This window comes from Mytilus edulis, chromosome 4, assembly GCF_963676685.1.
Source record: "Mytilus edulis chromosome 4, xbMytEdul2.2, whole genome shotgun sequence".
Classification (NCBI taxonomy): Eukaryota; Metazoa; Mollusca; class Bivalvia; order Mytilida; family Mytilidae; genus Mytilus; species Mytilus edulis.
The window spans coordinates 26,251,581-26,265,697 of NC_092347.1; the positions used below are offsets into that span (position 1 = coordinate 26,251,581).

A 14,117-nucleotide genomic window follows, 5' to 3' on the forward strand; every position below is an offset into this window, starting at 1 on the left:
TGTTTCCTTCATTTACAATATGTCTACATATGTTTCCTTCATTGCAGCCACCCATGATGAGACTGAGTCCAGTAGACTTTCAGGACAAAGAGAATACAGTCACCGCAGCAGACGACAATGACAGTCCAATGTCACCTGACTCTGGTCTACCAGACATCCAACAACCAATATTCTACATTGAAGAAAACAGTTCACAAGACAGTGGTTTTAGTCTTGATAGCAGGGTATGTATGGAGTTGAAATACAATGTGTTCAGTTAATGAGAGAACAACCAAGCTGCTAAATAAAAAAAAGTAAACATGTGTTGTAACTTGTAGACCCATTGGTGGCCTTCGGCTGTTATCTGCTCTTTGTCGGGTTGTTGTCTCTTTGACATATTCCCCATTTCCATTCTCAACATCAGAAAATCAGCAAATTTAAAATTCATATATTTATTACATACATAAATGTTGGAGAACAAAGTCACGATTAGCTTGTTGCAGTGCATATTTTCTGTTAAAGAGCTTTCAATTTGCTTCATGTTAATTTTATTTCTAATTAAAAACAAAGTGAGTCTTATTGTTAATTTTATGTTTTAGGATTTTGAATTTGCTGCACCCGTTGGTGTACCAAAACGTAGCAAGTTAAAGATCATCAGTGAAGATACATGTTCTCCCTTGAAGTACTCTCCAGTCAAAAGTTCTCCGTCCAGGGCTAGACCAAAGTCATTCTCAGGATTGGTAAGTTGTGCTTCCTGAATGGTCTTTTGAACACTGAAATTTTTAATACTGTTGAAGAGATTTTATACAGTGGATTTACAACTTTTCTTCAATGAAGTGAAGATAAAAAATCTATTAATTATTTATATGAAATAAATGTTCTCATATTTTTTCAATTCAAAGTAAATTTATTATATGATTGAATATAATGAGCGGGTATACAAACTATATTTCAATGAGACAACTAGCCTTAGACAAAAATAGCTAAAATTATGCGAGGAGGACAACATTCCCAAAGAAATAATGATGACTACCATGACTGGACTCATTTGATGCTATTTATTTTCGTTTTTGTTTAATCAGATTAAAGACTGAGTTTTATTATGAGTTGAAAAGTGTTGAATTCATTTTGTGAAAACCCTGCTGAAAATGTATTTTAGCATGCCTATAAAAGCTTGGGAACATTATGTATCAATATGTTTTATTGTTTCAGAAATTCTCCAATAGTAAAGCCACATTCCAGTCAGACAGTCCACTAAAGATGTGTCCATTGGCTAGTTTTGATGAAGAAGATGTTGATGATGGCTTTCTAGATTTGATAGACCATGAAGACAATTCTGAGGTATATATAACTAGAGTCATAAGAGGCTTTATTCCTTGAATTACCAGACTGGCTTAGAAATCATTTTTATAGTGTTGATTTGTCTATCCATGGATTCCATTTTGAATTGATTTTGATGTCTGATCAAGTAGAATGGTTTACATGATTACTGCTGTATTCTTTAACTTAAATATACATTTGCCATGTAATCATTGAGTTCATAACATAAAAATAATTTAGGCCCTCCAAATATCAAAAGATTGCCTATAGTGCGCAGATATTTGTAAATTGTGTCGGCATTCAAACTTGAACTTTGGATTTGATTATTCATCACCACTAGTACATGTTGCTGGTACAAGAAAGAAAATGTTACATTCAAAATTATTGTTAAAAGTGTGTGCAAATAAACATATTTTTTTTTACACCAGCCGTGCAGTTGAACACTTGCATGTCAATAACAAGGCTCAAAGTGGACATGCAGTTTATCTGATTTATTAAAGCACATTTTACTTTGAAAATACACATAACAAAAGTAATACAAATGATTCCAAAAAACTGAAGACGTGACTGATAGTTTCAGAATAACTAAACCAAACATTTCAAGCTATTATGATTTTTTTGCAGTCATCAGGAGTACCGGACACAATGGCCAAGTTATTTAGTGCACCAGTTCTTAGCCAAACCCCAGAATGTGAAGATTACATCCCAAAGGTTGGTATATCTTCTACAACATTTCATTTTATATCAATTAAATTTTTATCAATTTAAGTGATTTATTATAGGTAAAAAATTGGATACTATTGTTTGAATTTTCACATAGACAATTTAACCTTTACATTTCAAACCCATGGAAGGGGACAGTAACACTTCAGAATCATTAATCTCATTACATTTGCCCTCATATAAACATTGTCACTTTATGGAGTTGTAAATTATTTTAAGGTCTTTCATTTAAATCTGTTGAAAGATAATTTTTCCTTGAAACATTATACATGTTAAGAAATGAAATGGAGTCTCTTCTGATTAGGGACTAAACTTTAAAGTATATTTTTTTTTTAAATCTACCCAATTCAAAAGATTAAATTTGATTTTAAAAATTTAGTTAAAAAATGTTATTCTCATCTTGAATTTTATAAACATAACATTGTTTTCATGATGATTTGAAATATAGTTATAAACTTGTGTAAAAATTATTGTAAATTATATTTGATATAGGTATCAGACAGTTTTGGAAAGTTGTTTAGCGCACCGGTAGCCAGTCAGACACAAGTTACTGATGAGGAAACACCAAAGGTAGGATATTGTTTTCATAAATGCATTTATATTTGTAAATTGTCATCTACATTAAAATTGTTTTAAATTACTGATAGAACAAAATATGGGATTGGCTGGTTGATAATCAAATGAATCTTTCACATCGTGCTCCATGCTAATTTTAATCCCTTAAAAGGTTGAATCAAATGTTTTTTGACATACACAGACTAGCACTTTCAGTATATAGGCATTGGATTTAATCTAGGTTGAATATTTTCAACAAAAAGATGTGGTCCAATGGTTACACATGGACATTTGAACACCCCTTGGTCCATGAAACAGCATAACAAAATGATAAATTTGAAGATATTCAACCAACAGCACTTTAATAGTTCAAAAGATTGAGAAGGTACTAAAAGAAAAACATGACAAAGAAAGATTTGTAACATATATTGATAACCTTATCCTCTTTTTATTCAAGCAAACGTAAATAATCTTTTAGATCAGCATGGTGTCAACTTAATAAAATTGCAATTGAATTCATTTACAATACTAATCATATTACACATGTATTTTTACTATCATATTATCATTTACAGCTGCGAAGAAGCAGATCACTGTTCAACAGGTCTCAATCATTTGATGTCAGAGGTCGTAACAAGCGTTTCCCTGCAAGTGATGATTCCACACCTCACCAGCAGAGTAAAAGACGTAAATCCTTTGCTGTTGATGAAGACGAGGTTAAAGAAACAAAAGTAAGTACCAACAAATAGTTTAGTTTATGATATAAAATTGAGACAATGTAAATGAAGTTAAAAGTAAAAATCTACATATCATGCTTCTGACTATGCAACCAATGCATTTTTAACTAGATGTGAAAAAATCAGATATCTTTCAAACTTAATAATTAGAAAAACAACAAAAAGCAAGTAACACAGAAATTAAATATTTGATTTCCAAATTCCCCTTCTATGTGATTTATGTTCTTCTAATGTGCATCTGAACCTTAATTAACTATTCATTAAATAGGACTGCTCAGGATTTGGAAATTGTACTGAGAGACATTTTGTGCATAGCAGAAGTGAAGAAATTGGCAATAGAAACCTTTTCGTTACTTGTTAATTTATTAATTTTTTGCCTTGTAGTATAAATTTTCTATCAAATAATTTTAACCTTGTTCTGACATTTTACTTTAGCATTACAATATTAATTGTTTATTTCAGAGTATGCCATTACCAAGGTTACACAGATGTCATTCCGAGACAGACGCCATGATCAAGATGGCTCTCAACAAGATATATGATGAACCCGATCTGATTGCTGATTGTTCTAAACCTTATTCATTACCCGTCATTCCAGGCAAAAAACAAGATCTCAAGTCCATATCATCAGAAACAGTAAGTCATGTTTAAAATTCATTGTAAAAGTTGAAAGTTAAAAATCGGGTAGAAATGAAAAGGATATTTCAATTTCAAAATATGAAAGCTTAAAATCTAATATTTATAGATTTGCTTAACTGTGAAGATAAAAATTTCACCTGTTTATAGTCAATTCTGCTGTTAAAAATGTGACTAGATGTGCTTTGAAAAAAACATGCACAATTTGCATGATCCTATAAGAAATATTAACCTAGATATAAAAAAATGTTTTTTTATGCCCCATTTATTGGCATTATGTTTTCTGGTCTGTGCGCCTGTCTGTCTGTTTGTCCATCTGTCTGTCCCCCTTGAGATTAAAGTTTTTGGTCAATGTAATTATATTGATGTTGTTGAAGTCCAATCAACTTGAAACTTAGTACACATGTTCCCTATGATATGATCTTCCTAATTATTAAAATAAGAGATTTTCCCCCATTTTCGCGGTCCACTGAACATAGAAAATGATAGTGCGGATGGGGCATCTATGCACTGGGGAGACATTCTTGTTTTCTTCATGTATTTGATTTGTATATAGAGAATAATACATGGCAAAATCCGTATCATATGTCGTATCATCCCGAGACATCAATATCAGCCCAAGGGCCTTTAGGCCCGAGGGATGATATTGGTCGAGGGTGATACGGCATGTGATACGGATTTTGCCATGTATTATACACTTTATCATATATTTCAACAGAAGAGTATTATATTATATGAACTGTTTTCTGATCCATAGCACTAGGTTACCTTCAGTTCTACTTTTGTCTTGTTTCAAAGGCCTTAAAAGAACTGCTCAATTACTTAACCGAAGCACCTGGGTTACCTTACAATTTGCGTGCTGTTGTTTTAAAAATATTTTGTTTATTATTGTATTAATTTGTGTGTTTTGTATTTTTCATAGTTGCATTAAGTGTGCCAAAAAATTTGAAAACTTGACGTTCGTGACGTCACATATAATATGAAAACTCGACGTTCGTGACGTCACATACCAAACAATGACGTCATTCAAAAAATTTACCTATTTTGATGAAAATTTTTCTTAAGCAAAAACAGAACCAAAACTGACTTTTATTATGTAAAAAAAAAAAAAAAAAAAAAAAAAGTAGGGGTTTGATAAAGGGTAGGGGTGTGATAAAGGGTATGCGATAAAGGGTAGGGGTGTGATAAAGGGTATGCGATAAAGGGTGCGCATCAAAGTTGTGCGATATGGATTAAACAGCAGGCTATTTATCACATATGCAAAACTACTGTATTTATTACTAAACATATGATAAAGATTATTATTTTTATGTCAGGAGTCGGTAAAGACCCCTAGAAATTTGTCAGAAGTAGATGATTTAAACAAATATGAATTAATGAAATTAAAAATATTTTAAATTTTAATTTTAGGTACGTCAGCTATTAGACAATGAATATTCCCATGTCGTAGAAAAGTTCATCATCATAGACTGTCGTTATCCATATGAATACCAAGGAGGTCACATAAGGGTAAGTATTTATATTTAATTTTCAGCAAATAAACATATATTCATTGTGACACACAGAAAATAATTTGAATACAGTTTGAAAACATCAAGTAATGAATAGTTCATGCATATTCAGGACAAGAAAAAAATAAACAATTTAATCAAGGGATGAGGCAACACATTTCTATTGAACACCAGAATAAGATTTTAAGGCAGATCCATTCTATAGCTTTCATACAACAGCTAAATGTGTAAGAAACTTGCTCAGTATCATCATGGGCACATAATATCATTAATGAAATGAATATTTAATGTACTGCAAATACATGATGCAGATGTTAATTATTGATATATGTATACAAAATTTTACTTTGGTATACTATAATGTTTTCAGTAGAAGTATGATCATGTAGTGCACATTTTATAGATGCATTTATTTTTCAGGGTGCCAAGAATATTTACACCAGAGAATCTATAACAGAAGAGTTCTTAAGGAATCCTACACAACCAGAAGATCCAGAAAAAAGAAATATTCTCATCTTCCACTGTGAATTTTCTTCAGAAAGAGGACCTAATCTGTAAGTTTTGATGTAAATAGTAAAATGAAGATGTTGTATAATTGCCATTTAGAGAATCTCCACAAGAGACCAAATGACACAAAATTAACTTTAGGTTACTGTACTGCCATCAACAATGAACAAAGCCCATAGTCAACTATAAAAGGCCCTTAATTGACAAATGCAAAACAATTCAAACAAGAAAACTAATAGCCTAATTTATGAACAAAATAACGAACGAAAAAGTAAACAACGTACAGGGTTTCCCCTGGGTCAATTATTTTTTTCGCCACCTCTTTTGCCAAAACAATATATTTTTCGCCACTTTATTATTTTTTTCGCCAAGTAACACAATATATTTTTCTTTTAACATTTTCCTTTTTTCCAGCCCCCCCCCCCTAAATAAGAAGTCGTTTTTACAACAAAACGAAGCAAGAATTGATCCCTCTCGTGTAAGGTGTAGTCATTACATTGAAGGGTTACTCTCATGCCAAACTTTTTGAATAGATTTCTTCATTACGACAGTTTTCTTTTCTAGACCATCGTAAATAAGTAAAACTATATGCTTGAAACACGTGTGTCACTGAAACGACTTTGGAGTACCCACTCAAATCAATGATCTATATGAAAGTTAAATGATAAAGTTTTAAATCAGAGACCTTTCTTGCTTTTGAACATTTTTCGTCATAACAACAATTTTCTTTTCTGGACTTTCATTAAAAGAAGGAGAGGCAGCGTAAAAATTTTGCTTCAAACACGTGCGTCGCACAGTGGTTAATTGTTCCCTTTTGTGACATGTGACAGAAGCCATTTAATCATATCATTTTGTTATATCATAACAATCAACACCTTTATTAATTAGTCCTTTGATGTCGATAGCTACGAATGATCTATGAATGCAATCAGCTGATTATTGATTTTCTGTCAAAATCTTAACGAGTTCAAGGTGAATTCCGAGTATTGTCTGATCGGTAAAGTCAGAGAAACCCGAAAAAAGTAAATAAACAAGATGGCTGAAAATAAATCGTTTTATATATTTCTTTCGCCAAATTCTTTCGCCAATGACGAATTTTAATCGCCACAATTATTATTTTTTCGCAAATTGCGAAAATGGCGACCGCCAGCGGAAACCCTGAACGTATAGATTGAATATTTTCTTGGCTTAAATCTACACTATTAATTAATTTTCAGTAAATATCAATACTCTGATGAATTCGAAGCTTTCAAATGACAGAAATAAATGTAAAAAAAAGTGGTGTTAGGTGATAATGTTTTTTTCTAACTGCCCAATAGCTCATTTATTTGATTATTTCATTGATTTTTCAGGTCAAGATTTTTACGTCAACAAGACAGACATGCCAACAAGGAATGTTACCCTGCATTACATTATCCAGAGGTGTATTTATTGGAAGGAGGCTACAAGGTGTTCTATGAACAATTTTCGGTAAGAACGTCCCCATTTTACTTCCTATGTTTCACCATTTCTAATTGTTACAAGGTTAAATATCAAATCAAGAGGTGGAAATATTTCTTTGTGTACTTTCCAATGACACATGTAAACTCTATTTCGATTTAAACCTCTTATTTTGTTCAACAATAATCTGCAATGTATACAACATAATGGTAAGAATGTATAAATACAGTCAAATGTTGATGTCAAAGAAAAATTATAATTTGTACTGGGCATTAATTATGGCAGGAAATCAACACTGAAATAAATGTAGCTGCTAGCAGTTTTATATGTGAGCAAAAACGACGTTATAATGCATACAATTTATACTATGCTTCCGAATACACTTTTTTGAGAAAACTGCTTTTGTTTCCTGTTATTAAAAACTGTCTATGTTTTTGTTACAGGAATACTGTGATCCCATTAGTTACAAACCCATGCTTCATAAAGACCATCAAGAGGATCTCCGACACTTCAGAATCAAGTCCAAGTCATGGGCAGGAGAGAAGACCAACCGTCCGGGTTTCAGACCATTGAAGTTTTGAAGACTTTTTCTCTAGCTTTATCCTTTTTCTTTCCTATTCCTATCCTCTGACTTTTAACATTCTATTTTAATGTTTTATTAATCATTGTTGAAAAGATTTGCCATGTTTGGCAGCTCAAAGTGCTCAATCCATCCATGGACATTTTAAACATGACCTTGTAAAATAAAGCCCCTGTACAGGAAAGTGAAATAGAGAATTAAAATATTTATCATATTCATATATAAATTATTTATTCTTACCAGTGTGCTGAAGTGTGTGTGTGTGTATGTTTCATGCTGATAAGGTGCTATTACCTACACAGCTGGATGCAAGAAGTGTATATGTATTGTGTATATATGTATGTGTATGCATGTGTGCAATTGGTGTGAAACATGCTTTTAATGTTGTGATATATATTGTGAAACCTCATTTTCACTAGATGTTTTGAGTATGAGCAAATGCACATTGAAATTCTGTAAATGTCATTAAATTGTTAGCCATTCATCTTAACTAGTCAGTTTGAAGGATTACATAGTCATAATTACAATAAATTCTGTTTCACAGTTGGGTGATTTGAGTGTTTGTTGATAAATAGAATGAAGATGTTTTGGTCACTGGAATTGTAAATGATGTACATTATATATATTACAAGGGGTTGTAATTATAAATCAGGGGGGATTACTCAAGTTCTTATCTTTTTCTCACTATCTTTATATCCTCATCTTTTAAGTTTTAGGTACACCCAGTGCTATATATTCTTAGTAGATGTATTGGAAACATATTTGATGTAGATGGAAAAGTTGTTGATATTTGAACTTGTGAGCACATGTTATCGGGGCTGCAAGAAGGGACATACGTCAATTTTATATTAAAGTAGAACAAGTTCACTATTCTTGTGAACTTCGTTAGTTGTTTTTTATTTGTTTTAACTTATTTATATTTATTTCTGTTTTTCTTTACCCTGTTTAGATATCTATTTCACACAAGTCATTAACTATATATGATGAAATTCAACAATTTCTAATGGGGGAAGAATCATAGTGACCTAAATTGTTAAAGAAAATCATGTTTGAAGATTAAAAATTATAGGAAACTATATGTATGCGAAAAGCAAAGAATGACTTGTGTTAAATAAATACATTTTTGTTTTAGTATAGTCTTAGCATTTTAATATTAGTGGGTTATTTATAAAAATGGTGAAACAATCAACATTTGTAAACCTAGGAGAAAACAAAAGCCATGCATTATCTGTGTTATGTGTTTGTCTCACTAGAGAAAAAAATATATGCACAAATAGGATTAAAAGATAGATTAATATAAATATAAATCTGTGATGAAATAGAGAGAAAGTATTACAATGAAGATATAAGGTAAAACAAATTATAAGTGAGAGGAATAATATCAAGATGGGATCATGTGATACTAGTCATGTGATACCAAGATGGCCGAATGATATGTAGACAAATGTGTGTAGTTGTTTTGTTGTTACTCCATACCTCTAATGTTGTCTTATTTATTTTAACAATTACCTGTTCCCACGGAACTCAAAATTCTCATATATATCATTTGTAATAAATGTATAAAATATAAATTGAGTTGTTGTTTTCAATTATCCAGAGCTATGATGTTAGAGACATATATGATGTAGCATGAATGAATTTAGTTCCATGATCATTAGATTTTATAAACAGTTATTTTACAGTTTAGTTGGAAATGGTTTTCTGATAAACATTTGAGTCAACCATAATAGTAATGATTAATTGTCCCGCCTGCAAAAAGTCGTAGTATGAGAAACAGGTATTATTAAGGGTGAGGATAGCATAAACTATTTGTATAAAGCTTTATAGTTCAGAAGGTAGAAGACCTGAATGCTTCATACCTTGTATGCAGATACCTTCTGCCATGAAGTTTCAGTCTGATCATAGTCCCATTGTCTTTGACCTCATTTTCATGGTTCTTTTTTTTTGTCATGTGAATTTCTCACTCATAATGAGTAATAGGATAGCTATATTTGGTATATGCAACGTCTGCATGTCTATCAGGCAGGGATAAGCTGACCTCAAGCTCAATTTATGGATCAGTGATCAAGGTTAACTTTTGTGATTAGGTTCGTTTCTCAGATACTTGAAGCAGCTGGTCAATATGTGGTGTATTGAATGATAGTAAGTTGTACGTGTCAGACTGTTTTGATCTGTATTTCAAGTACTATAAGCAATAGATAAACTATATTTCTAATATGGAATGATTATAAGGTGTGCAGGTCTGTATAGCTGGTGTCATCTTGCCATGACCTCACTTTCATAATTAAATGGTCAAAGGTTTTGTGTTTTGGTCTGTTTTTTAATTTCCATAATCAATTGGTCAACTTTATTTGGTGTATGAAATAATTGTAAGATGTACATATCTGTGGCAGTTTTTATCTGACCATGACCTTATTGTCATGGATCTTTAAAAGCATTATGTTTATGTGCTTGTAGTAAAACAAAGAAATTTCATCAATGGGTCATAGGTCAAAGCAGCTTTAGATAAACTAAAATTTGAACAAACACTTTGGTTTCCTGATTTCTTTTAAATATATGTTCAATTATAATCAAACTGGTTTTTTTCACAATATTTGTTAACAGATTTAAAATCATGGTATGGTTTATGGTCACTGTAATTATAATTGAAAAGACTAAAATTTGGAGAAAACATTAAAGACTAGATCTTTTGAGCCACGAATCAAAACTTAACCAGTCTGCAGTAGATTAAGTCTGCTGAAAGTCAAGGTCAAGGTAGCAAATATTACCATCATATTTCACAAAGTGAGATAATAGTAACATATATAGGTAAAAGAAGATGTGGTATGAGTGCCAATGAGACAACTCTCCATCCAAGTCATTTTTAAAATTTAACCATTGTAGGTAAAAGTACGGCCTTCAACACAGACCATTGGCTTACACCAAACAGCAAAGCTGAAAAGGACCAAAAATTACTTATGTAAAACCATTCAAACAGGAAAACCAATGGTTTTATCTATATAAGAATCAAGAAACACTTATGAACCATGAAAACACTGAACAACAGGTTCCTAACTAAGGACATGTGCAAACACATCATGTTTATTTTAACTCTTGGAACTCCTTTTCTAAAGAAATCACCATGCTTGGTTAGAACAGTTAATTTGACGCCACCAAAATTCAAACTTGATCTGTGTTTTGCGGTAAAAAGCATTGATATAAATTTCATAACATTTGGGTCAGGCAGACTAAAGTTAGAGCATAGAAAGAAACAAAAAATTCAGCAATTTTCCATTTGCAAAGGGTCCAGAACAGTTAAAGTGATGCCACCTAAATTCCAACTTGATCTGTGTTTGTGGTAATAAGCCTTTTGTTTAAGTTCAATCGCATTTGGTTGAGGCATACTAAAGTTAAAGAACATAAACTAACTTTGGGATGTACTGACCGACAAGGGTAAAACATAATGCCCCATCGCTATGTGGGGGCATGAAACTGGTCAATAACCTCTATGAGTTCATTGAAGATATCATATTGCTTTTATCTCTTGCAACCAAAAAGTTAAAAAAAGTTGGACCTAGGTGGAGGTGATGGAAGCAGCAACATTAACAATGTATTAGTTTGTGCTTAGGTTTGAGAGAAACCATCAGGGGTAGATCCATGATATTTGGTATGTAATTGTATAAGAACTGGCATATAATTTCCATGACGATCGTTTAGCCCTTATCCCTCTGTCATTAGTTTATTTTTCCTATTTATAGTAGATTTTTAAGATATTAGGTAAATTTGCTAAAATTGGTTGAAAAATGCTATTTAATGCTATTTATTTAATGCAACAACTCTCTTTAGAATATTAATTCATTTCAGGTTCGGAGTATAGAGGAAAGTTATTGTACTTGCACTTCTTTCATATGTATGAATGGACCATGTGATAATGACTGGTCATTTTGTAGGGTAATTTCCCTATAAAACCATTCTCTCACCAATTTCAAACTAGTCAAGTTCTAATAATATGTTGACTCGTTATTGTTTGCATTTTCATGTTTACACACATTTATAAATACATTTTTTACATAATACATTTTGCCTTATATAAGTATAAAGTGTATGTAAAGTGACAGTTTTGGTCGAACAGATGTATTTGTCAATCCTTTTATGTTGAACATATTTTGCTATTTACAGTTTCTCTTTTTATACGACCGCAAAAATTGAAAACTTTTTTTCGTCTGCGTCATCGTCCGAATACTTTTAGTTTTCGCACTCTAACTTTAGTAAAAATGAATAGAAATCTCTGAAATTTCTACACAAGGTTTATGACCACAAAAGGAAGGTTGGGATTGATTTTGGGAGTTTTGATCCCAACATTTTAGGAATTAGGGGCCAAAAAGGGCCCAAATAAGCATTTTCTTGGTTTTCGCACTATAACTTTAGTTTAAGTAAATAGAAATCTATGAAATTTTTACACAAGGTTTATGACCACAAAAGGAAGGTTGGTATTGATTTTGGGAGTTTGGTTCCAACAATTAAGGAATAAGGGGCCAAAAAAGGGCCCAAATAAGCATTATTCTTGGTTTTCGCACAATAACTTTAGTATAAGTAAATAGAAATCAATGAAATTTGAACACAAGGTTTATGACCACAAAAGGAAGGTTGGGATTGATGTCCCAACAGTTTAGGAATTAGGGGCCAAAAAAGGGCCAAAATAAGCATTATTCTTGGTTTTCGCACCATAACTTTAGTTTAAGTAAATAGAAATCTATGAAATTTAAACACAAGGTTTATGACCATAAAAGGAAGGTTGGGTTTGATTTTGGGAGTTTTGGTCCCAACAGTTTAGGAATAAGGGGGCCCAAAGGGTCCAAAATTGAACTTTGTTTGATTTCATCAAAAATTTAATAATTGGGGTTCTTTGATATGCTGAATCTAACTGTGTATGTAGATTCTTAATTTTTGGTCCTGTTTTCAAATTGGTCTACATTAAGGTCCAAAGGGTCCAAAATTAAACTTAGTTTGATAAAATTGAATCCTTTGGGTTCTTTGATATGCTGAATCTAAAAATGTACTTAGATTTTTGATTATTGGCCCAGTTTTCAAGTTGGTCCAAATCGGGGTCCAAAATTAAACTTTGTTTAATTTCATCAAAAATTGAATAATTGGGGTTCTTTGATATGCCAAATCTAACTGTGAATGTAGATTCTTAATATTTGGTCCCGTTTTCAAATTGGTCTACATTAAAGTCCAAAGGGTCCAAAATTAAACTAAGTTTGAATTTAACAAAAATTGAATTCTTGGGCTTTTTTGATATGTTTAATCTAAACATGCACTTACATTTTGGGCCCAGTTTTCAGGTTGGTTCAAATCAGGATCCAAAATTATTATATCAAGTATTGTGCAATAGCAAGAAATTTTAAATTGCACAGTATTCAGCAATAGCAAGAAATCTTCAATTGCACAGTATTGTGCAATAGCAAGAAATTTTCAATTGCACAGTATTGCGCAATAGCAAGAAATCTTCAATTACACAGTATTGTGCAATAGCAAATATTTTCAATTGCAGTATTGTGCAATAGCAAGAAATAAATTTATTGCACAATATGCAAGAATTTTTTTTTCAATTGGAGTTATCTTTCTTTGTCCAGAATAGTAGTTGAATCAACTTAAATCATTGTTTCATACAATATACAATGTATATTCACTTTTACTACCAACTGATAAATTAAAACAATCTTTACCATTCAGTGATAACAAGCACTTTATTTTACATTTTAATATTTTATGATGTATTTAAATGAGAAGTCATTGTTGCAAACTCCATTAGAAATTTGAATTGAGATCAGTTTTGGAAAAAGGGAAAGGGGGATGTGAAAAAAAAAATGGGGAGGGGGGGTTAAATTTTTCTCATTTCAGATTTCATAAATAAAAAGAAAATTTCTTCATACATTTTTTGAGAGGATTAATATTCAACAGCATAGTGAATTGCTCAAAGGCAAAAAAATATTTTAAGTTCATTAGACCACATTCATTCTGTGTCAGAAACCTAGATGCTGTGTCAACTATTTAATCACAATCCAAATTTAGAGCTTGAATGTTGTGTCCATACTTGCCCCAACAGTTCAGGGTTCAACCTCTGCGGTCGTATAAACCTGTGCCCTG

General features: G+C 31.7%; 1 protein-coding gene across 1 annotated transcript in view; it reads left to right on the top strand.

Annotated features, from left to right (window-relative positions):
• LOC139521787 (M-phase inducer phosphatase-like) overlaps positions 1-9,559 on the top strand; it is a 22,212-nt gene extending 12,653 nt beyond the window's left edge. The window contains exons 6-16 of the mRNA XM_071315413.1: positions 48-224; positions 579-719; positions 1,192-1,320; positions 1,924-2,010; positions 2,515-2,592; positions 3,153-3,308; positions 3,777-3,950; positions 5,361-5,459; positions 5,882-6,015; positions 7,321-7,438; positions 7,852-9,559. Coding sequence (XP_071171514.1) covers positions 48-224; positions 579-719; positions 1,192-1,320; positions 1,924-2,010; positions 2,515-2,592; positions 3,153-3,308; positions 3,777-3,950; positions 5,361-5,459; positions 5,882-6,015; positions 7,321-7,438; positions 7,852-7,989 — 1,431 coding nt within the window. The 3' untranslated portion in view covers positions 7,990-9,559. The remainder of the gene's footprint in view (positions 1-47; positions 225-578; positions 720-1,191; positions 1,321-1,923; positions 2,011-2,514; positions 2,593-3,152; positions 3,309-3,776; positions 3,951-5,360; positions 5,460-5,881; positions 6,016-7,320; positions 7,439-7,851) is intronic.
• Positions 9,560-14,117: the final 4,558 nt, after the last annotated feature.